Source organism: Etheostoma spectabile, chromosome 11 (assembly GCF_008692095.1).
Source record: "Etheostoma spectabile isolate EspeVRDwgs_2016 chromosome 11, UIUC_Espe_1.0, whole genome shotgun sequence".
NCBI classification, from domain to species: domain Eukaryota; kingdom Metazoa; phylum Chordata; class Actinopteri; order Perciformes; family Percidae; genus Etheostoma; species Etheostoma spectabile.
Genome location: NC_045743.1, coordinates 5,841,347 through 5,863,268, shown reverse-complemented (window position 1 = coordinate 5,863,268; position 21,922 = coordinate 5,841,347). Strand labels below are relative to the sequence as shown.

At 41.4% G+C, this 21,922-nt stretch overlaps 1 protein-coding gene across 2 annotated transcripts in view; it reads left to right on the top strand.

Annotated features, from left to right (window-relative positions):
* col4a2 (collagen, type IV, alpha 2) overlaps positions 1-21,922 on the top strand; it is a 69,006-nt gene that overhangs the window by 41,001 nt on the left and 6,083 nt on the right. The window contains exons 5-42 of one of the 2 annotated variants that reach the window (XM_032529130.1): positions 3,403-3,537; positions 3,631-3,675; positions 3,767-3,883; positions 3,985-4,053; positions 4,203-4,238; positions 4,427-4,480; positions 4,590-4,625; positions 4,757-4,798; positions 5,584-5,655; positions 5,774-5,818; positions 5,940-5,987; positions 6,080-6,115; positions 6,210-6,254; positions 6,654-6,708; positions 7,421-7,534; positions 8,247-8,396; positions 8,528-8,599; positions 8,801-8,952; positions 9,042-9,114; positions 9,326-9,432; positions 9,882-10,065; positions 11,766-11,810; positions 12,102-12,176; positions 12,478-12,576; positions 12,686-12,907; positions 13,047-13,208; positions 13,297-13,467; positions 13,606-13,749; positions 13,859-13,984; positions 14,084-14,265; positions 17,123-17,186; positions 17,288-17,362; positions 19,246-19,353; positions 19,442-19,549; positions 19,665-19,736; positions 20,407-20,532; positions 20,681-20,797; positions 21,579-21,740. In XM_032529130.1, the coding sequence (XP_032385021.1) occupies positions 3,403-3,537; positions 3,631-3,675; positions 3,767-3,883; positions 3,985-4,053; positions 4,203-4,238; positions 4,427-4,480; positions 4,590-4,625; positions 4,757-4,798; positions 5,584-5,655; positions 5,774-5,818; positions 5,940-5,987; positions 6,080-6,115; positions 6,210-6,254; positions 6,654-6,708; positions 7,421-7,534; positions 8,247-8,396; positions 8,528-8,599; positions 8,801-8,952; positions 9,042-9,114; positions 9,326-9,432; positions 9,882-10,065; positions 11,766-11,810; positions 12,102-12,176; positions 12,478-12,576; positions 12,686-12,907; positions 13,047-13,208; positions 13,297-13,467; positions 13,606-13,749; positions 13,859-13,984; positions 14,084-14,265; positions 17,123-17,186; positions 17,288-17,362; positions 19,246-19,353; positions 19,442-19,549; positions 19,665-19,736; positions 20,407-20,532; positions 20,681-20,797; positions 21,579-21,740 (3,745 nt within the window). The remainder of the gene's footprint in view (positions 1-3,402; positions 3,538-3,630; positions 3,676-3,766; positions 3,884-3,984; positions 4,054-4,202; positions 4,239-4,426; positions 4,481-4,589; positions 4,626-4,756; positions 4,799-5,583; positions 5,656-5,773; positions 5,819-5,939; positions 5,988-6,079; positions 6,116-6,209; positions 6,255-6,653; positions 6,709-7,420; positions 7,535-8,246; positions 8,397-8,527; positions 8,600-8,800; positions 8,953-9,041; positions 9,115-9,325; positions 9,433-9,881; positions 10,066-11,765; positions 11,811-12,101; positions 12,177-12,477; positions 12,577-12,685; positions 12,908-13,046; positions 13,209-13,296; positions 13,468-13,605; positions 13,750-13,858; positions 13,985-14,083; positions 14,266-17,122; positions 17,187-17,287; positions 17,363-19,245; positions 19,354-19,441; positions 19,550-19,664; positions 19,737-20,406; positions 20,533-20,680; positions 20,798-21,578; positions 21,741-21,922) is intronic. The other variant, XM_032529131.1, reaches the window with a different exon arrangement.

Genomic DNA, 21,922 nt, shown 5'->3' with positions numbered 1-21,922 from the left:
ACACTTTCAAAATAACAAATGGCGTCTGCAAAAGTTATGCACCCTGGCACCCTGCAGAGTTTATAGCTTGCACCGCTCCCTTTGGAAAACTGAGACCTGACACTTTCATGGGTCGTTCTCAATCATCTTCTGGAACGACCAGGTGATGACATCTTAAGGTTTTAAATGCCCAGACTCATCTGACCTTGCCCCAACAATCAGCAGCATGGCTTCTTCTAAGCAGTTGTCTAGAAAACTAAAACTGAAAATAGTTGACGCTTACAAAGCAGGAGAAGGCTATAAGAAGATAGCAAAGCGTTTTCAGATGCCAATATCCTCTGTTCAGAATGTAATTAAGAAAAGGCAGTCATCAGGAACAGTGGAAGTTAAAGCAAGATCTGGAAGACCAAACTTGCCCAAACATTTGAGCCCCACTGTATTCTTACCTATGTAGTAAGTCCTGTTGTAGTTACCACAGATCACATGCTGCTCATTCATCTGTGACCATCTGGGTCAAAGAACATCTTAGCCAGTGTTTCTATGTGTGCATCACAATTGCAGTTTCTGTGTGTGTGACTGTTAAGTGTGTTTGAATGTGAGTGAGTAGGTGTATATGTAAGTTTGTGTATGTACAGCATCTTCCTCCCCTGACTTTGGCAGGATGGCACCGCCTGAGGCAGCGCTGTCTTATCATACAGCTGTTACGTCTCCACTGCCTGAGACAGTTATGACCTACTGCTGTTATGATGGACACTGACCTGACTGAGACCTGGGGTACCACTGTCTCAACTTACACATCATGAGTACATAAGATGGAAATTCTACCACATGGATAATCTAGTCTATAAAACATAATGTTCCACTTCCGGGATTGCTCTGTTGCCGTTGCAATTCTGCCTGATTTCACTCTGGTACATATCAGTTCCCTGCTAAGCCATGCAGAAAGATAAAGACCAGTGCACATAGTGTCCCATGCAAAGTGCTCTAGACAAGGATCTCTTATGCCCTTACATGCTTATACACACACAAACATACCCACTCACACGCACACACACGTATGCACCGTTTATTTCAGAAATAAGCCACTTTTAAATGACGACAATTCTTTCCAGCTCACTCCCCTCTATCACTGTACGCTTCACTTCTCCCTGTGATTATTATTACTTTGACAGAACAATTTGTCTTCAGAAAATTAGTTGGCTTGATTAATTCCCTTTTATGAGGATGAATAATTTAGAATTGTAGGTGTATATTGGTTGAGTTCACCTTACTTATGTGCCTGAGGGTCTATTTGTCCACCATAGAAATAGAGCACATGACGTTTCATAGCAAAGGAAGGTGGCAGTTTTTTCCCAAGTCAAAATAAAAAAAAACATGTCAAATTATATCTATCATCTTGACAAGAAGGTACAAGTTACTTCTTCGGACTATCTTGTTTTTAATTATTATTTTTTTGAACACTGCATGCAGTCTGGCACACACTGTTTCATCTCAGTTGTCCATAAGAACTGTATAGAACTGTAGTATTGAAAGCTCTTTAAAACATGGTGAATCAATATATATATATGCTTTGATTCCTGCCTTTGAAAAAGATATTTTTCATTTTTGTTTAGTTTTTTTTGTCAGTTTGTTACCAACATTAGAAGTTAGACACATCAAGACTGACTCACCAGTCTTAAAATCCACAGCAAACACTGTATGACACACAGCCTGTTATTCATGTAGAGTTTATGTTGTTTTGGCAGGACAGTTGTCTCTGTTGTCTGCTCTATAGGCAACAGCTGCTTGAAGAAAAAACACATACTGTAAACTCACCTCCATTTTCAAAAAGCCTCCCATAGACAAAGCTCTGACTATCACACCCACCCACCCACACACACACACACACAGAGGCTGCATGTATGAGTACACACACATCTAGCCATCAGTTAGTTCAACTGAGGCTTTATCGCTCACTTTCTGCATCCGATTTGTCTGTGAGCTTGTTTGAATTGTTGTCTGACATTGTTTAAGCTCCCTGGAGTTTTATTAATGCTTTGGAGACCCTTGGCTCTAGCTTCATATTTGTTAGTCATATTTTCTTGGTTCTCACAGGAACACTGTTAGGCCCCCAGGGCTCAGCAGCCATCATCTACTGACCCCCTGAACTCCCAGACCATGCAAACACGCATACTTCCCATGGTATCTTCGCCCTCAACCCTTGTAAAAGCACTGTCCTTGTATTATTCTGTTTCCATCCCACCATCCCCTGTCTACTCTCTGCCTCCTCTGGCTGTGTCCTGTCCCCCGGAGAAAAATACACCCACAACTCTGAGATACATTTGTGTTTAAGGCATCTGTTCAATCTAATCTTTCGGTTTAAGCTTCTTGCCCTCACACACTGCCCGTCTGCACTGATCACTTCAATATTCATACACTTTCCTGGAGTTTGTTTGTTTGATTGTTTAACCCGCTTGCCTCCTTGTTGCCATCCAGCAGCAATTCTGGTGTAGTGAAGTGAAGTAGGTGAAGAGAGAACACACACTTTATTGGCCGAGTCTACAGACACATTGCAAATGTATCTATTAATCAGGAAATAAAAATGGGATATTTTATAATAAGGTACGGTTTGGAGAACAGAAACATACTTCCGCCACAGCCAGAACCTGCCTGTATTCTCTCTTTCATCACTCTGAATATCAAATTGTTATATTTAGCTTGCAGATTAGGGGGCTGTCTGCAGTGTCAAACAGTCATCAATCAAAATCCTCTTTATTAAACAGCCCTTTACTTTATCTTTCAGGCTTGCTTGGCCAGTCATTTTTTCATTAAGTAAATGTTTGACAGCAGAGTCTGGGTTTATCTGAAACTTAATCTCCTCACTGCTCGATTTGGCATATCTTGCAACATATAAAGTCATTTGTGTGTAAGACTCTATTATTGTGTCTGCTCGTTCTGGCCCAGAAAAGTCGACAAGAACTAAAAGGAATTCAGTGGTGTAAAAAAAAAAAAATGTTCATTTTATTTAAGTTGTATTGCTTATTTGGCTTCGATCAGCTATTCTCTGACAGTGGACACATGGATCTATACTAATTGACCACTGGATGGCTATAGAGAGCCTGGAGTGCTGAAGGAGTGGATTTCACTAGAAAAAAGGGTGTTTGTTTCCCCCTTGTGATGCAATCAGAAAATACAAGCAGAAATTTAGAGATAGGGAAATAGGGCAGAAACGTGGGAAATATGTTTAATTTAAAAGACAATAGTTTTGTTGCATTGCAATGATGCTTTGGTTGCCTTAATAACACTACCACATCCTATTTTTAAATCTTCTTTATTCTGGTAAATTATGTGTTAAACTCTAAGCCAATGTGCAGCTTCTGACAATTTATTTTGTGTATTGCGTCGTTGATTATCAAATCTTGTTTTCTATCTTTCCGATCTCAGGGTCAGCCTGGTCCTCTAGGTCCTCAGGGCGACCAGGGGCCTCCAGGGAAACCAGGTGATCCAGGCATCCAAGGACCAAAAGGGCAGAAGGGTGACCGTGGCCGTAGTGGCATCATTGGTCCTAAAGGAAATGTGGTAAAATTTCCTTTTCTTTTTCATCTAATTGTTGAATCACAACACTCTTGCATGTCCTCTTGTTTATTTTGTGTGATTCTTGTCGCTCTGCAGGGAATGACCGGCGTTCCTGGGTTTTCTGGAAACAATGGCATTCCTGTAAGTCTATCCAGCAAGAGAAGCTTACTGTATTGATTCTGCTGGCAATGTGTTCTGACTGTTCTGTTGTTAATTGACGTTCGCTCTGCAGGGCCATCCAGGACAAGCTGGGCCACGGGGAAGGCCAGGTGCAGACGGCTGTAACGGGACACACGGAGAATCAGGGTTAATGGGGCCACCCGGCTATAATGGCGCACCTGGTTTTCCTGTAAGTGGAACTCCAAACGTGGACATTGATTTGTAAAATAAATAGAGTTTGATTTCCTGTAATTGACCATTACTGACTGTCTTATTGTTTTCATCTAACAGGGACAGCCAGGCCGGAAGGGACAGAAGGGAGACTCTCTGGAGGTCACTGTGTACATGGAGCGCTTCAGGGTGAGCAAGAGGAGCGTACATCACACCTGACATTTGTTCTGAAGAACTCCTGGCTTTAAAAAGTTACACTTGATATTGAAACTTGATATTGCCTTGACAAAGTCTTACAGTTCTCATTAATTTATGAATCTCTGACCATCTCTCTACAGGGAGATCCAGGCATACCAGGGCTCAACGGAAGATTTGTAAGACACTTTAATATATAAACTATATATAATTATATGATGATATATACTCTATATATAAAAAATATAAAATAATTTGTTGCTGTATTCTGATCATGATCAGAGACATGATTAGATACTGGTTGTTAGATATAATGTTGTCATATCAAATTTGCACTTACCTTTACTCAATGTTCTGTTATTGCCAGGGGCCTCAAGGAAACCCCGGACAGCAGGGTAACATAGGCTTCACAGGTCCAAAGGTAAGTGTGTGTTTGTGTGTGTTTGAGTGCTGTTTTAATTTTAGTTTGTGAAGCTCCTTCTATTATGACACAAAGTTCTTATTAGCATTCTGTTTGTGTCTTCTTCTAGGGTCCCCCAGGGCCTCCAGGTCCTCGTGGACCAAAGGTAAGGCAACAATAATATATATTCATTTGATATAATAGAAAAGTGATGTATGAATACTGCATGAAATGGTATCAAACAGGAACTTGGGTTTATGAATACAGCTTCAGGTGTTTTTTTGTTTTTCTGTACAGGGTACAATGACCAAAGTGCTTAAGGGACTCCGAGGAGAAAAAGTGAGTGACCATGTTTGTCAAATACATTGCTAATATCTATTAGTCAAGTCTATTTGCATCGCTGCAAAGCAAATGCTATGGCAACAAAATGGTTTGCTGTGGCTGCACGGAAAATTAATTTAGGCAACTCCAGTTGGAAATCCAAAGCTGTACTTTCCCTATAATATTTTCAGTGGCGAAATGTAACTAAGATTTACTCAAGTATTGTACTTATGTACAGCTTTAAGATACTCATACTTTACTTCAATATTTTCTATTTAATGCTACACTACATTTCAGAAGAAAATATTACACTTTTTACTCCACTACATTTATTATTTTTTGTTATTTTCTGCCCCAACTAACTATATAACAACCCCTCAGATTTATCCTGTGACCCTTTGGAGGGGGCCCGGTGCGTCTCACCATTAGACCAAGCTACCCAACTGTAAATGAAATAGTTAAAACTAGCTCTACCTTTACCAGCTACATCAGTAAAGTGCTGCTTACACATTCCAGCATCAGTATTAACAATCTAGTAATGTCATATAATAACATGTCAGTCACGCGGCAATTTATATGCATACAAGTACTTTCACTCACCTACTTTAAGTATATTTTGCTGCTAATACTCTGGTACCTTTACCTAAGTTGGATTTTGATTGCATGATTGTTTCTTGTAATAGAGTATTTTAAAACTGTGGTATTGGTACTTTTAGGTAAGTAAAGGATCTGAAAACTGGATGATGATTGGTTTCTCTCTGAGAGTCAGCTGTTTTTTGTTGTATTTCCTACTTCCACCACAGGGGGACATCGGACCGCCAGGGCCGCCAGGAAACTCTACTCATCAACAAATTCAGCCCACCTATGGCCCCCCGGTCTGTTCAACATGTCCATTTTTATTGATTTAACTACTATAACGTTCAAATATGGTCTCTATGGTGTTACTGACACTGTCACGTGCACCAATAATATCCTTCTCTCTCATTGTTTTAGGGACCTCGTGGTGAGAAAGGTCTGAAAGGAAACATAGGAGATTTGGTATGTGATCACTCATGAATCACAATCATACACATGTATAAATAAGTAGACTCATATTAACAATAACGTCTCAGCATGTCAGTTCCTTTGCTCATCTTTTCCTTTGTGTGGTTTATTTCAGTCTGACATCAAAGGTGAAACCGGTGTGATGGGATTCCCTGGATCACGGGTGAGCACAAGCACATCTCTGCACATTTCAGCCAGAAACTGCCCTCTATCCGTCAATTAAGTTCAAGTCATGTGCTGTTTATGCCATCCTAGGGTCCAACTGGTGCCGATGGGCGTCCTGGACCAAGGGTATGTTTGGGTGAAAAATTAGAGATCCTGCATTATTATTGTATTACCAAATTAAATGTAATTTAATAACTTAACGATGACAACTCTTTTTCAGGGGGATTTAGGTGAACAAGGACCAAAAGGCAGAGATGGTCCTAAGGTGAGAATGCACTTGATCCTGATCCCTAATTATGCATCTGTGAACCCAGGCAATGGGCTGTTCAACACACAGTTTTGTATAGTCAATAATTTTGGGCAAATGGCAAATAAACTAAGTCTATTAGAATAAAAACCCAAATAGTCTAAAGAAAGACATGTTATGGAAGCAAAATAGCCCCAAATCTGAGAATTCAACCAGTGCTTTAAAAAAAATTGTCTGCTGTTTTTGGCTTTAAAAATCTTATTTGAACTTTGTCGGTGTTAAACCAGCCACAGGATATGTGTCACAGTCATTTTCAAGCCATGTGTGCACATCCAGCTTGTGATCTCCCTCATTAAAATGTCAAGTGAAACAGCAGCCGCTGAACACTGAAAGACTGACATTAAGTTTGTGTTTCAGGGAGTCAGAGGTGACCCAGGACCATTGATTTCATCAGGAAACTGGATTTCAGGAGGTAAGATGGTTAATACCAGAGAAACACTCAAATAAAGAGAAGAGAAAGGGTTTGAAGATGAAACCCACAGCAGTCTGAGAAAAAAAGTTGCTGACATGAAGTGAAACTCATGGTGAAATTAGTGGCATTACTGAACTTAAACAGACCACACAAACTGGTCAGAGCTAAAAGGGAAGTGTTCAAGATAGAGAATAGGTGTCCTCATTCTGCCTGCTCCTTTTTATACTTTTCTCGAAGGCTTTTAATGTCCTGCAGCGCTGCACCACTACAGCACTTTTAATTGTATTTGTGTGTTCTGTATGTGTTATGTATTGTTTTATGGCTTTGTTGTAAAGCACTTTGGGGTACCTTCCGGCTATTGTAAAGGGCTATACAAATAAACTTGATTGATTGATTGATAGAGGTTGTGGGTTCATTGAGGAGAACTCTAACAACAATGTCCAAGAGAAATCTTCCAATTATTACTCAAATAAGAAGAGAATCTAATTTGTTTGTATTCCAGAAGTATTTAACAAACAGAACAATAAGTAGTATTACTACACTATATAATTAAATGAGAATATGCCATTTAGAATCTATTCATTATCCTTCCTATATAACCTGTTACAGAGATGTGTGAGAATGAATTAAAGCTGTTACAGGCAGTGCCAATGATGCATGAGCATAAAATGCTAATAAATGTTTCTTTTAATTGTGCTTTGACTTTGATAAGCTGGACCTACCGGTCCTCCTGGTGAGCAGGGTCCACTGGGAGAGAGAGGCCCGGTTGGAAACCAAGGATTCCCTGGACCCCCAGGACGCCCCGCCTCTGCAACACAGCAACAAGGTCAGGAAACTGGAGCTATACAAAGTGATTAATTCACATACAACATACAAGTAAAGGGACCAGTATATGAAACTTTCAGTGGTCAAATTCTGAGGTCAATTTCATTCATACAGTAAATCCCCAAATCACAAATGTGTAAGTATGTACACCAATGTGACATTCTCTATCTTTAGACTCTTGCCTCAGATAAGAAAAAATCCACACTAAAAACTTTAACAGGGAACAATGGAGAGAAAAAAAGCTAAAGAAAAGGAACAGATGAGGAATCCATCATCCAGGACACACAGACATGGAATACATGCCATGCATGCAGTAGTAGAATCGCTATGCAGAATCACAATTTGAATAATGACAGTATTAACTTAAATACATCATAAATAATATTTAGTAAATACTCAGTGTCATTATGTTGAAGACTTTAGTGCAAAATGTCATAAACCAAAAAAAAACCTTTGATTCACAAAGACCTAGAAGATGGAAACACACATGAGACTTAAACTGAAGCTTACAGTGTTTAGATACATTTATTAGAAGGATAAACCCCTTGAGAGGCCATCTTGTTTTCAAGTGGGTCCTTAACACAAATATACAAAAACAGTACATTAAGTAAAATATCTAAACAAATACCTAAGTATAAATATACAATTCCAGAGTTTTAGCCAAATGCCAAAAATAAAAAATATTCTTTTAAATTTCTTTCTGTATCTGTTAGTTTGGGATTTCATGGGGCCATTTGGTATGAAGGGAGAGCCAGGAGATAAGGGCCAACCAGGGGATCCAGGACGTCCTGCTGACAGGGCAGGACCCCCAGGCTCTAGCGGGCGCCCGGGGGTCAGGGGGCCTCCAGGACCCAAAGGAACATGTGAGTGAGTGAGTGAGTGAGTGAGTGAGTGAGTTCACACTAAGGTTTTGAATATTTTATGTTACTTTCTTGTTCATTTGAAACGTTCTCCTTTGTGTCAGTACCTTTACTGTCTTTCTATACATCTGTAGGGGCTGAGTTCTTCAAGGGGGCTCCTGGTGGGAGAGGAAGGCCTGGCAATGCAGGCTATAAAGGACTGAAAGGTGCTGTAGTTATGCTCTTCATGCTAAAGAAGAATGTTGATATCATGAGGGATTATTTTATTAATAACGTAGAAAGTTTTCTGAAGTACTTACTTACTCTTCTATATAATCAACCCTGAACAAAAGTAGAGTTCATTTTCCCAATATCTTATGTAAAACACTATGTTGCTGACCTGTTGGTACAATGATGTGTACATTCAGGTGATCATGGGTTGTGTGAATGCACCATTGTAAACTCTCCACCGGGGCTACCTGGCCCTGCCGGTGAAACCGGTGATGCTGGGATGACCGGAGAGTTTGGTCAGGAAGGTGATTTAGGAGAACCAGGCCCCCAAGGAGAAAACGGATTTCCTGTAAGAATAATTGAATCATCTCCATTTTGTCTTTTCCATTGTTCATTTTTAGGGAATTCTTTATTTCCTTACACTCTTCTGTGTTGCAGGGACCTCCCGGGCTCAGCGGTGAGCCGGGCCAAAAAGGTCGGAAAGGCGAACCGCGTGTGGCCTCACTGAAAGGTGAACTGTGAATTTTAGTTCATCAAAGTGGCACCAGTGGGACAAATGGGCCAAAACCAGGCAATACCCTCTCTGCTGTTTGTGTTCTCATTGTATGCATATGTTTGTGTGTGTGTGTGTGTGTGTGTGTGTGTGTGTGTGTGTGTGTGTGTGTGTGTGTGTGTGTGTGTGTGTGTGTGTGTGTGTGTGTGTGTGTGTGTGATTGCTACAGGATATCCTGGAGACTCAGGGGATCCCGGGCGAAATGGTGAGGCGGGAGCGGTTGGTGCTCCGGGCCAAAATGGTTTGCCTGGTAAACCTGGTAGCCAAGGTCTTCCAGTGAGTCCATCAGTCATTATGGAAGTTTTATATTGTGCATATGTGTCACATGACTTAGGCTGCCTACAGATGATAGGCGGGAAAACCGCTTTGCACCGGCCGTTCTATTGATTTCCTATGGGGAGGGTGGTGGCGCCCAACTATGTGCTGCGCTATCCCTGGCATGGTGCACTGCTGGGATTTTCCGCTTTGCGTTGCGCTAAAAGTTCAAATTATTTCAACTTTGACCTAGTTGCAGCTGACCTTACGAAAGCGCAATCAATGAAATAACAACATGTCATTACCAAGCAACGGGAAGTAGCTTGCTTGCCACCCTTGATGACGAATGCTTGCACTGCACTTTTTTTTGTGTCCTACCTAGCGGTGCGCGGAGAGCAAATCGCTTATCATGTGTATGCGGCTTTAGGGTGTCAGCGAAAGTGAGATTATCTGTTTTTCGCCGATAACAGGGAGAAGGTCCCATAGGAGAACCTGGAGACAAAGGTTTCCCAGGTCGGCCTGGTCGACCCGGTGCACCTGGGCTAAGTGGAGAAGAAGGTAAAGTCCTTGGGGGAGTCAAGGGCCGACGTGGTTTACCCGGTGACGACGGCCACGCAGGCTATGACGGAGTTCCAGGAACACCTGGCAGCCCAGGTGAGAGGTGGCTCATTGCCTCCTTCTGTCCTTTTATTCCAACCTCAATATGGCGTTGCATATTTCTCATACAATGCTTTATGTCCTTAAAGTGATTTGACTTGTTTTCACTCAAAGTATTTAATTTTACCTCACCTGTCATAAAATGCTTAAGCGGTAAAATGGAAAGGCGTATTAATAGTGTATGAGCTTAAGGTGCCCCTGTTATGCTCATTTTCAGGTTCATAATTGTATTATGAGGTTGTACCAAAATAGGGTTAAATGATTTCATTTTCAAAAAACACCATATTTGTGTAGTACTGCACATTGTTGCAGCTCCTCTTTTCACCCTGTGTGCTGACCTCACTGTTTTAGCTACAGAGTGAGGCATCTCACTTCTATCCCATCTTTGTTGGGAGGCGCACATACGCAGAAACTAGGTACTGCGCATCACTACTAGCTAGAAGCTAGCGCTGTTAGCAGTTAGCGACCTCATTCTCAATGGCAAAACACTGCCACAACACACACAAGTTGTTTGGGTGTTTTGATTTGTTTTTGTCCCTTCTTATTTAATATTTTGGTTCCATCTTGTCTCCTTGTGATTGTGTCCTAGCTTCCTCCCCTGTCTTGTGTTGTAGTTTCTGTCTTGAGTTTCCCTTGAGTTTCCCTTGAGTGTCTGTGTGTTCTGTTTCCTGTTTTTTTTTCTGGTTTTCTGTGCTGTCTAGTCTTTAGTTTTACTTCCTGTGTTTTCCCGCTCCTGTGATTACCTGATGTCTTCCACCTGTTTCTCAGCCCGCTTGTCACCTGCCTCTCCTTGTCTCATTACCCAGTGTGTTTAATGTCTGTGCTCCCCTCATCTGTTGTCAGATCGTTTTGTCTGTTTTGCGTGGTTGCTGTTATCTAGTTCCTGTAGTTTGGCTTTGCAAAGCCAAACTACAGGAACTAGATAACAGCAACTTCTCTACCCTGAGGTCTCTGTTCCCCGTACGTTTTTTTTCACTTTGGACTTCTTGCATTTTTGAGTTTTGGATTTTGGACTTTGTTCCTGCATTTTTGGTTTTCTTTTTTGTGTGCCCTGTTTTTGTGGAATAAATCCTGAATATACTCTCCTGCCTGACTGCCTCTTCTCTGTGTTTTAGTCCTCACTGTAATGAATGTAACACAAGGTGACCCTAATTTACAAAAGAAATTGTATAGAACTATTTATAGTACATGTCCCTCGTTCAATGCAAAGTTGGAAGTGCGCTCTCATTTAGAAGAAGTCTCCCGGCTAATCCTGCCCTGTACAGACCGAAGTTGAAGAAACAGCTAGCTGATGGGGTATTAGCTAAAATGGTAAGCACACACCAAACGTTTTGGCAAATCACGTAGACGGGACTACCGATTTTGAACAGCTCACCCAGAGACTGAAGGCAGCATACATCCACAAACCTGTATATCACCCAAGTTTATGTGCGTGTGGAAGCACCAGAGACACAAAATAACACCCCAAATTTTTTTTCATAATATGGGCACTTTAAAAATGGAGGAAGCATGACAAGTATATTTTGCTATTTGATTTACTTTTCTTTCTTTGCCTCCTGTTGTCAACTTGATGCAGGGACTGCATCCCTCAAACCAGCTGCAGCGAGCTTGTTTGAGATACTGCTTGTGCTTTTAAATAACTCTTGTTCCGAATGCCTCTCTCTTTCTCTCTCTCTTTAATTCTTTGCAATTGAAAGGCGGCTGTAGTCCAACAGGAGATGGAGGACAGGTGGATGTAACAGGTAGCTGGTATAATAACATTTTCACCTTATTGCTCCCTTTGTAACAACTCTGTTGTGCTTTTGCCTCTGCAATATTGGACTTGTGTGCATGATGACGTTGGAATGGTTTACTATTGGAGATTTAGTGTACGGAGATACCAGTTAATATAATTATAATGCCATGTTGTGAAAAAAAAATCCACGCTGGGCAGCAGACAAAAATAAATTGCACCCAAATAGTCATTTTCACAATAACAGTTTTTACATACAACCATGATGTTGCCCTTAAGACTGTTTATTTTTTTCTCTCAGGTCCATGTGATGCTTTTCCAGGACCTCCGGGGCTGCCTGGACCTCCAGGACCCAGTGGATTACCAGGTTACCCAGGTAAGAAGGGTGGCAGTAGCTCGGTCCGTTGGGAGGTAGGTTGGGAACCGGAGGGTCGCTGGTTTAAGTCCCCGTACGGTGTTTGAATTGGTAGCTGGAGAGGTGTCCAGCAGTTGCTGCCCCCTCACTCTGACATATCTCCATTTATGCATGAACAGGACCTGAGCTTGTGTGTGTGTGTGAAAAATTGTTGAATAAATAGTATTAATAACAAAACGAGATATTTTTGCTGAATGTTTCCCACACAGTACCTGCTTTGAGTAATTGTTAATGCCCTGTTTATAATTTTGTGAACCAACAGGTGAGCCGGGTCAAAAAGGACCACAGGGCCCACATGGAGCACATGGAGAGAAAGGAGAAACAGGAGATCAAGGCATAGGTGGCCGTCCTGGACCACCAGGTAAGGAGTGGGAAGAAAACACTACTGGGCAATAGTTCCATCTGAACTTGGATTTGTCTTTAATCCAGATCATTGTATTTTATAAACATTTATGGCTCCTCCAATCCAGGTTTTTCCGGACCCCGTGGAGACTTGGGGGTTCCTGGCAGGAAAGGTTCAGTAGGAGCCCCTGGACTTCCAGGTGCGAACGGTCGGTATGGGGCACAAGGTGAGAAGGGTGCTCACGGAGAGATCTTTGGAGCATCACCAGGACCTCCCGGAGATACAGGGCCGCCTGGGCTTCAAGGGAATAAAGGCGTGACCGGTGATCCAGGAGAGCAAGGCTATCCAGGTTTGCCATGTCCTTGTCACTGAATTCACCTTCCTGTCACTTCATCTTGCTTTGCCTCATTGCATTACTTTCAGCATTGGTGGCATCATTTGAAAGAATAAGCTATTATCTGATGTTCTTATTCATCTCTTACCTCCAGGAATGGCCGGCATGCCTGGTATGATTGGCTCCAGGGGTGAGAGGGGCCCTACGGGCCTGCAGGGGGAGGAAGGGAGGCCTGGGCCAGCGGGCAAGTACGGCTACCCTGGTGATCCTGGGCGAGCAGGTCCACCTGGGCCACGTGGTAATACAGGACAGCCAGGTTTGACCAACAAACACACTGACACACTCTCTCTCAGAAATGTTTTTGTTCATGTCTGACGTCATTTTCACGTCATTCTGCTTACCAGGTTTACCCGGAGAGAGGGGAACTGAAGGAGACCTGGGACCTCCAGGTCCAGTTGGATTAAAAGGCAACCCAGGAACCCACGGTAATGATGGTGCCTTTGGAGAGCATGGCCCATCAGGTGAAATGGGAAAGCCTGGTGCAGATGGACCCCCTGGACTTCCAGGAATGAAGGGTTTGTTCCTCAGATATCATCTGTTCCTTAAAGAATATAGACTGAAAGGAAACATCAAATCTATTTGTCCATGATTTAAGCTGTTTTGGTCAGAAAAGTTTGTCTTCTTTGATGTCTGATGATCCCTCTCTTTCTCAGGATTCAAAGGGTCTTCAGGCATGTCAGGGTTTGAGGGTACCAGGGGCAATATAGGGGTGAAGGGCTTCAGCGGGTTTAATGGGGAACCTGGACTGCCAGGCCAAGTTGGCTTAAAAGGAGTGAAGGGTCAAAGTGGAGAGAAAGGTGAGTCGGTTCTGTTATAAAATGTTTTGGGATCCCACTGGGTCTTAAGTCGGTTGTGTTCTGTTGGGACCGACACATAAATGATTTACTTAGCATCTCTGTCTGCCAGGTGATCGTGGTTTGAGAGGGGCACCCGGGGTCAAGCCTCACATCCCTGCCCAGATGATTGTTGACATGAAGGGAGCCAAGGGAGACAAGGGGCATTATGGAAATCAAGGTTTCACTGGGCCGAGAGGTGTGCAGCGGCAGAAACGTCTGATATCAGTCACTTTTTCCTTCTCACCTCTGTTGTCCTCTCTCGCTTCACTACCTCACATCCTGCTCTGTTCCACAGGTGTTAAGGGTTTGCCCGGTGTGCCAGGCTATGATGGAACCCATGGTCTTCCTGGGAACCCCGGCAATAAGAAAGGCTACCATGGAGATCCAGGACCAGAGGGGCTGCCGGGGATGAAAGGAATGCCTGGCCTTACTGGAAATCGAGGAATTACGGGTTTCGATGGAATGCCAGGCAAAAGGGTGAGCCAATATTGTCCTGGCGACGGGACAGTTTTCTCTAATTAAGAGAAAACGTTTTCTCTACTTAGAAATTGCAAGCATTAAATCTTCATAAACACGCTCATGCAGCACACCATTTGAAAGCTTAAAGTCTCATGATTCCTTTAAGCCCACACACAAAGCATAAGATGACTTATAGCGGTTATAATACTGTAATGAAGTAAAGAAATACAGAAAGATTCTGCGCAGAAAGTGTCTAAAGTCGAGTGTGCGTCCATCCATTTTTCCTCGTGTCTTCATTCACAGCGGTGAAACATCTGCAAAAACATTTTTATCTTACAACTCCAACAATCCAAGGAATAAGAATATCCAAGCCATTTTATCCAAAACGAGCTGGTCCCCTCACAATCTTGTAGGTTCTGGCCGAGTTTCAACGGAAAGAAAGCTAAACAGTTCATCATTTCTGGGTTTTGATTGCTTCTCTTTTCTCCGCCGGATCTGCCACAGTGTAACTGAGCACACCGGCAGATTCTCTGGCGTCTAAGGATTTGATTGACAGGTCATTTCAGCCAATCCGTCTAGTGTAACCCGAGCTGGCCCTAATAGAAGACGCAGAGTTCAGGGAGGACCAACGTGGGAAAAATTGACCGCTATTCCTTCCAGTTAAAACTAGATGTTACGTAACCAGCCTGCCTATTTATCCAATAAGAAGACGAATTGATTGAAACCAAACTTGACCAGAAAATTTTAACCCTGTGATGGCTGCATGGGTGAGCTGTTCAAAATCACCACGGCCTTCTAGTAACTAGTCGAGACAAGGTGGCTAACCATAGCATGCTAGCACTAGCATTCTAGGCCGTTCTCAATCGCAAAACCCTGCTATAACACGCTCTAGTTCACCATAACCTACAAAGGAACTACTTGCATGTCTCTGTTCTGCAGGTATTTCACAAGTGTGCCTTAATTTAGAAGAAGTCTTCCAGCTAATCCTGCCTTGTACTGACCAAAAGTGGAAAAACAGTAGCTAGATGATGTTATCAAAACCTAGTTACTGTGCATGTGTGACTCCCAACAAAGATAGTAAAAATGTGAGATGTCTCACTCTGTACCTAAAACCATAGACATATATAGAGTAGACGCCGCATCGACCGCTACTGCCTATTGGCGCTGACGAGACGTGGGGCCGCCATCTTGGACCGGTCACCCGCTCCACTCAGTGTAATGTGTTTGGCAGGTGCAATGAGCTGTCAGCGCGTTTAATTAGTCAATCTCACTGAATCCAAAACTGATTTTCATGTTTTATTTTGCTACAAAGGTCATACATGTAGCTATGAAACAGGACACATGGTTAGGCGTATTTTAATAGGCATAGTGGGCTTAACAGTAATAGAATATTCTGACATGATATAAATTCACCAGACGTCCGAGATCAAAACTGGGAACATAATCCCCAAAAAGGGAGAAAAACGGGGACATTTCCAGTTTGACTATCAATCTGATTTGAAAACTTAATGTTGTTTCTTTAAAAACAGAACAGGGACAGAGGAAGTTTTTTTTCTTCTGTATGTAGTTAGGGACAGACAACCAAAAACGGGGACTGTCCCCTAAATACTAAGTAGCCTACTACCACGTTGTTCTGCATCAATCGCCTCCCGGACCTTGACATTTAGCGGCCGCACTCCCAACACACACACACACACACACACACACAGACACACACACACACACACACACACGGGTTGCACGACATTGACAGAATGTGATATTGCAACATCGATATGAATTCCGATATTTTTAAACATATGTAAAATTACAAAATAGATTCATGACAAATTAAACAAGTTTTCTTACAACAAAAGGTTTATTTCAACTGACAGTCATAGTGGACTGGTCCAACATGAATAAATAACTAAGGACCATGTCTACAGAACAGGACGGGTTCTACAGGTTGGACAGTATAAAATACTTAAATAAAGTTAACAGGACAGCTCCACAAAATAAACTATATATATATATATATATATATATATATATATATATATATATATATAATTTTATAAGAGTAACGTGCAAGTCTTATCAAACAAATCCCAACTAAACCAGAGACAATCCCAATGTAATAACAACATAAGCATACATTAGTGCTGCTTTAGGACCCCCAGAATAATGTATAGGTTATACCCACTTATATAACGATGTGCTGTGTAACGATATTGCGTTGATATATCTTTCACCCCTAACAAAGCACGCGTACCAGTACTTATTTAAAGTAGCAGTATGAAATGTAAGTGGCAGTTTTTATTTAAACTGCATATTTACGTGGTTGAATCTCCCTTTGAAACTCGCAAAACTTAAATTATGTAGCAATTTTCAAAACACAGATTCAAAATGCTTTACAGAACCCAGTTAAAAAGATAAGATAAAAAAAATCCGCCGATCTGAGCAGGAATATTCTGCACAGTGCTCCAGCTTCTTGTATCTTTATGCTGCTAAGTAACGAGTATGACCGGTCCAAGATGGCGGCTGGAAATCTCGCGCTCAGCAGCCAATGCGGCGTCTACTCTTTATATGTCTATGCCTAAAACAAAGACCCAAACACAAAGGGTGAAAACAGGATCTGCAGCAATGTGCAGTACAGCAAAAATATGGTGTTTTTTGAAAATGACACCATGTGAACCTATTCTGGTACAACCTTAAAATTAATTAATATGGGGGCTTTAAAAAGTACTAATTGCAATTGTTGCACTCTGTCACTATGTCATCGTTTGTCTAATGTTAGTTGTTTTGTGCTACGAATACATGTTCAATATATTTCTTTCATTCCCACATCACATGCAAACATGAAAAATTCTAATATAAATTGCTCATTATATTTCAGGGAATTAAAGGAAGTCCTGGTGCCTACGGCGCAACAGGAGACAAAGGAAGGAAGGGAGTCAAAGGTACAACCCCAAATTGAAACTCCAGACAGATGGAGATCTAGAAGCTACTTATAAATTGACTTTGTTGAAAATTTTTAAGTGCTTGTACATTTTGATTACAGGTGAGACAGGTGACCGCATAGACCTCCCCGGAACCATAGGATTGAGAGGAGAGCATGGTCTTTCTGGAGAGCCAGGTACAAACTGTAGCTCATTAAGCCTGTAACAATTTTTACATAATTGTCTCATTGTCATTTTTTTCCATAATCTTGGTTTCTTTGTTTAACCACAATTAATTGCTAACATTAGCTAAAGTCTTAAATCATATGACTGGGAATTGGTGATTTTGTTTGGATATGCCACATTGTAACTAGAACTGGAAGTAGTTATGACGGGATCCAAGTCGCCCCTGAGGATACGCGGAGCTCACGAAAGAAGAGTCCACAAAAGTGGAGCTCGCAAATGAAGATACCAAAGCACGGCAGTTATAATAACAATAATGTCAAGTTTTGTGATGATAGCATTTACTGCGGGAGGGATATTGCCATTGCAAATTTCCCATTTAAATGCATTGACTTATTTGCCAAAACGCATCTACGTTCATTATAGCGCCCCCTGGCTACTCTTTACTAAATTTGATACAGAGCCTCAAAGTGGGATGTCGAAAAATTATACCAAGTTTTGCTCTAATGCCTATTAATTTGGCGAAGATATGCTTGTGAAGTTTGTTTTGTGGCTAGCTACAAAAAATAGTTTGGTTGTGAATTGTGCATAGTTTAATGTAGCAAAATTCCCTTGATAACTTTTGGTCAGGACCATCTGCAGATGCCAGGTTTCGTGCAGATCGGTCGTACGGCCTAGGAGCAGAAAAGTTTGTTTTGCGCATTGTGCGATATTGCGAAGAAAAAAAAACTTCTTAGTGGAAATGAGCGTTTGACGTCATTATAGCGCCCCATAGTGGACCATAAGTTTATTTTATTTTTGACATGTGAAGTTCATGACCCCTTGTACATCTAGACTGTAAATTTGAAGTTGGTCACATCAGTGTAACTTGTGAATCCAAATCTGGATCTCATAGGTTATGTACACTTTGATCAATCAGTACGCCACTATAGACGTGGCCTCAGTAGTGGCGCTAGATGGTACCCTCCAAATTTCGTAAAAATCAGATGAGCCGTTCTTGAGATATAAACGTTTTGTACTTGTAGCGCCCCCTACTGGCCAATTTTGTAAACATTTGTTGCAGAGCCTCAGAGGGTCATGGCAAACAATAATCTAAAGTTTTACATTGCTAGCACTTAAGGTTTGTGTTTTTGTAGCTAGCCACACAAATTTGTTCCTGCGTAATGTGTGCAATTTTATACAATAAAAATTCTTCAGATGAATTTTTATCAGGTCGGTCTGGAGATGCTACTTAACAAGTTTTGTGCCGATTTGTTGCACGGTCTAGTAGAAGTTCAAAGAAGAAGGTTTACAATAAAACACAATTTTTTGCACATAAAAGGCTAGGCGGAAATGGCCGTGGACCTTATCAGGTGATAAAGCTGGATTCAGGGAACGCGTGGATAGTTTTTTTTAATGTGCGATGGTTTGGGAGTTAAAGGGCCAAAAGTGTTTCTCGGCTATAGCTGCTATTTCTTTGTCCAAGATCCTTGCAGGGATATGGACCAGTCCTGAAAATGGCACCCCACAGTAATAGGGGTAGTAATAGGTAGTGATAGCAAAGTAATAGGGTTCCACAGCTCTGCTGGATCTGTGAACCGCGGTTCCCAGCCCCCACAGGCTTGGGCCCCTAATGATATAAGTGATTATTAGACGGACTTTATCTTTTTTATTATTTCAATTAGTAATTTTTTGTGATTGACCCTATACACAGTCACTGCAACAAAAACGACAAGGAGGGATACCGTTAAAAAAAAATGGTGTAAACTTCATGGGCTGTGTACCTGTGTTTTTGGAATTGTTACAGCTCTATAGTTCATGCAGCTTTTGTTACTTCTACTCTGGTGTTGATCGGCACCACTTGATAATTAAAGACTCTTTTGTGGCTAATATGAAATGTTTGATTCCTCCTTTAAAGGCCAGAAAGGATTGATCGGGCAACCAGGGGACAGGGGAACACCTGGTTTTGGTGGAATTGATGGAAGAAAGGGAGAGTCAGGCGATCCAGGAATATCAGGGTACCCAGGTAAGACTCCTATTCACTTCTTTATTAAATGTAAAATACTGGGCATTGTAACAGAATTACATCACAACGTGATGTTTTTTTTCTGCAGGCTCTGATGGGCAGAAGGGAACTCCTGGTAACCAAGGTCAGAAAGGCTTTCCTGGAATACCTGGAAAAGATGGACATCCGGGTTTTCCTGGCTTCCCTGGAAACAAAGGTAACACGACCAGACCAGCGTCCTCTCATTCTTTCATTACATACTACATACTTGTTGCATTCAGTACATACTTGTCCCCAATGTTCTTCCATCTGATCTATGCAAATGTGTGCAGGGTTCCCCGGCCTCAAGGGTCTTTATGGATTACATGGACTGAAAGGACAAAAGGGTATCCCTGGAACACCAGGTATTCAACCACATTCATAAAAACATTCTCTCTGTGCACTTTTCAGGGCTAGAATATACCACAAATGTTGCCAGTTAAAAATGAGTCCGATACTACTAACTACTTTCATGTAGATCATTTAGGCAAGCCAAGGCAGCTATATTTATATAGCACATTTTAGCAACAAGGCAATTCAAAGTGCTGTAAATAGCATTTAAAAAGAATTAAAACATTTGTTGAAGAGAATAGCTAAAATCGAATAAGACAGGTGTAACACCTGACCCATGTAGCTATAAAGTTGCTAGTGTAGTAGTACTATGGGAAGGCACATGGGTTCTTTTTTTTTACTTTAGATGGCGCTATTACCAGTGCTGACTATTACTTGTTAGCAATCTATGTTTCTCAATACAATTAAAATAAATGTTTTTAATTTGTGTATTTGTTATTTTCTCTGTGCTCTCCTCGGGGTTAGAGCTTTGTTAGAAAAAGGTGACTTCACATACTCATCATCGTCAATCAAACCTAATTAAACCACATTCACACAGTCCTCATGTAGTAGCATGGGATTTGAATGTTAAAACTCGTCATAAATAAATAAATTCAAGAAATTGTAAAGTTAATCAAAGTATATTTCTAAATTCTTCACTACGTCCAGGGTTTTTCTCTTATGTTACGTTTGTATTTTTATCAGGTCTGGATACCACAGGACCAGCTGGGGAATCAGGAATCAAAGGAGAGAAGGGAGAGATTGGTGACCCCAACAGCCAACCAGGTGCTCCTGGCACAGCGGGTTTAAAAGGCTTCCAGGGACCTCTAGGTCAGCCATTACTCTTCTGCGTTAATAGGAGTCATCTGATAAACCAGATAAGCTCTAAATAAAAGAGCCAATGATGCACATCAACACATAATGTATGTTCTAATTGACTTTAACCATATTAAGACAATCCCATGTTTCACTTGTTCAGGTGACCATGGTCAACCAGGACCACCAGGATTACGCGGCCCCGTAGGACCATACGGGACCCCAGACAGACCAGGACAGAGTGGGGACCCTGGTTATAAAGGACCTAAAGGGTACCAAGGTGAGAAGATACAGTGGCATCAAAGCAAAGTATTGTTCAAAGAAACAGAGCAATATAGATTGAGATTTTGGGCATTCGCCATGGAAACTATTTTTGTTCTATTGTTGAGTTTATATAGTGGATACATTTGCACACTCAAAAATTGGATGGTCCGTTCAAATACCATACAGTAAATGTAGTTCACTAGATAGTAAATAAGGAGTGTTTTGGACACAGATTTTTATTTCCTAACTATCCAGTTTGAATCGGTGGCTCAACAGCAATTCAATTTCATTCAGTTCAGCAAGTTAGTGATTAAAACCAAGAATACATATTCATCAAATAATCAGTTTAAAACACGAAAAATTATGTTTTAAATGTGAGTCTAAAAAAAGGTGGCCTGGAGGTTAGAGAATCGGGCTTGTAGCTGAAAAGTTGGCACTTGAATTCCTGGCCAGCGGGGAACATCTGGGTGTAGAAAAGCAGCAGTAACAGTTGATAGTAGGAGTGCAAATGACAACAGTAGCTGTAGAACCATTAGCAGTAAGAACCGTATATTAATATAACTGAGAGTGGCTGTAGAAGTAATAGAGGAAAATACCAGTTTCAGCTTTAAGAAAAAAAACTAATTATTCCTTTGAATATTTAGATTCTAGGTCATTTACTATGTTTGTATGGATGTTTCAAATGAATTGTTAATGTAATTAAAGAACTGACAGAAGTGTCACTTCAGACTGGGTTTGGTTTTGACCGTATATAATAACTATATTTATTAACCCTAGCTAAATGATTTGTTTCTCAGGTTCCCCTGGAGCCAAAGGATTTCCTGGTGTGGATGCTCCCCCTGGAGAAAAAGGTGTACCCGGAGTACATGGGTTTCCTGGACTCCCTGGAAGGAAAGGATTTAAAGGAGATCAAGGTTCATTTGGATACAGGGGGCCAAACGGTGTCTCTGGGAAGAAAGGTAGGCATGTGCTTGTAAGTGTTGGATCTTTTCTAGGATGAGCATTTAACAGTAGCTTGTGTTCAAATGTAAAAATGTTTGCAGTAGCAGATAAATTAAATTTCCCCTGTTGTGTCATGTCATAGATAGTCTCGTTTTGCCAGACCTCCACCGCAGCGTTACGGAGGAGGAGGGTCTGGCTA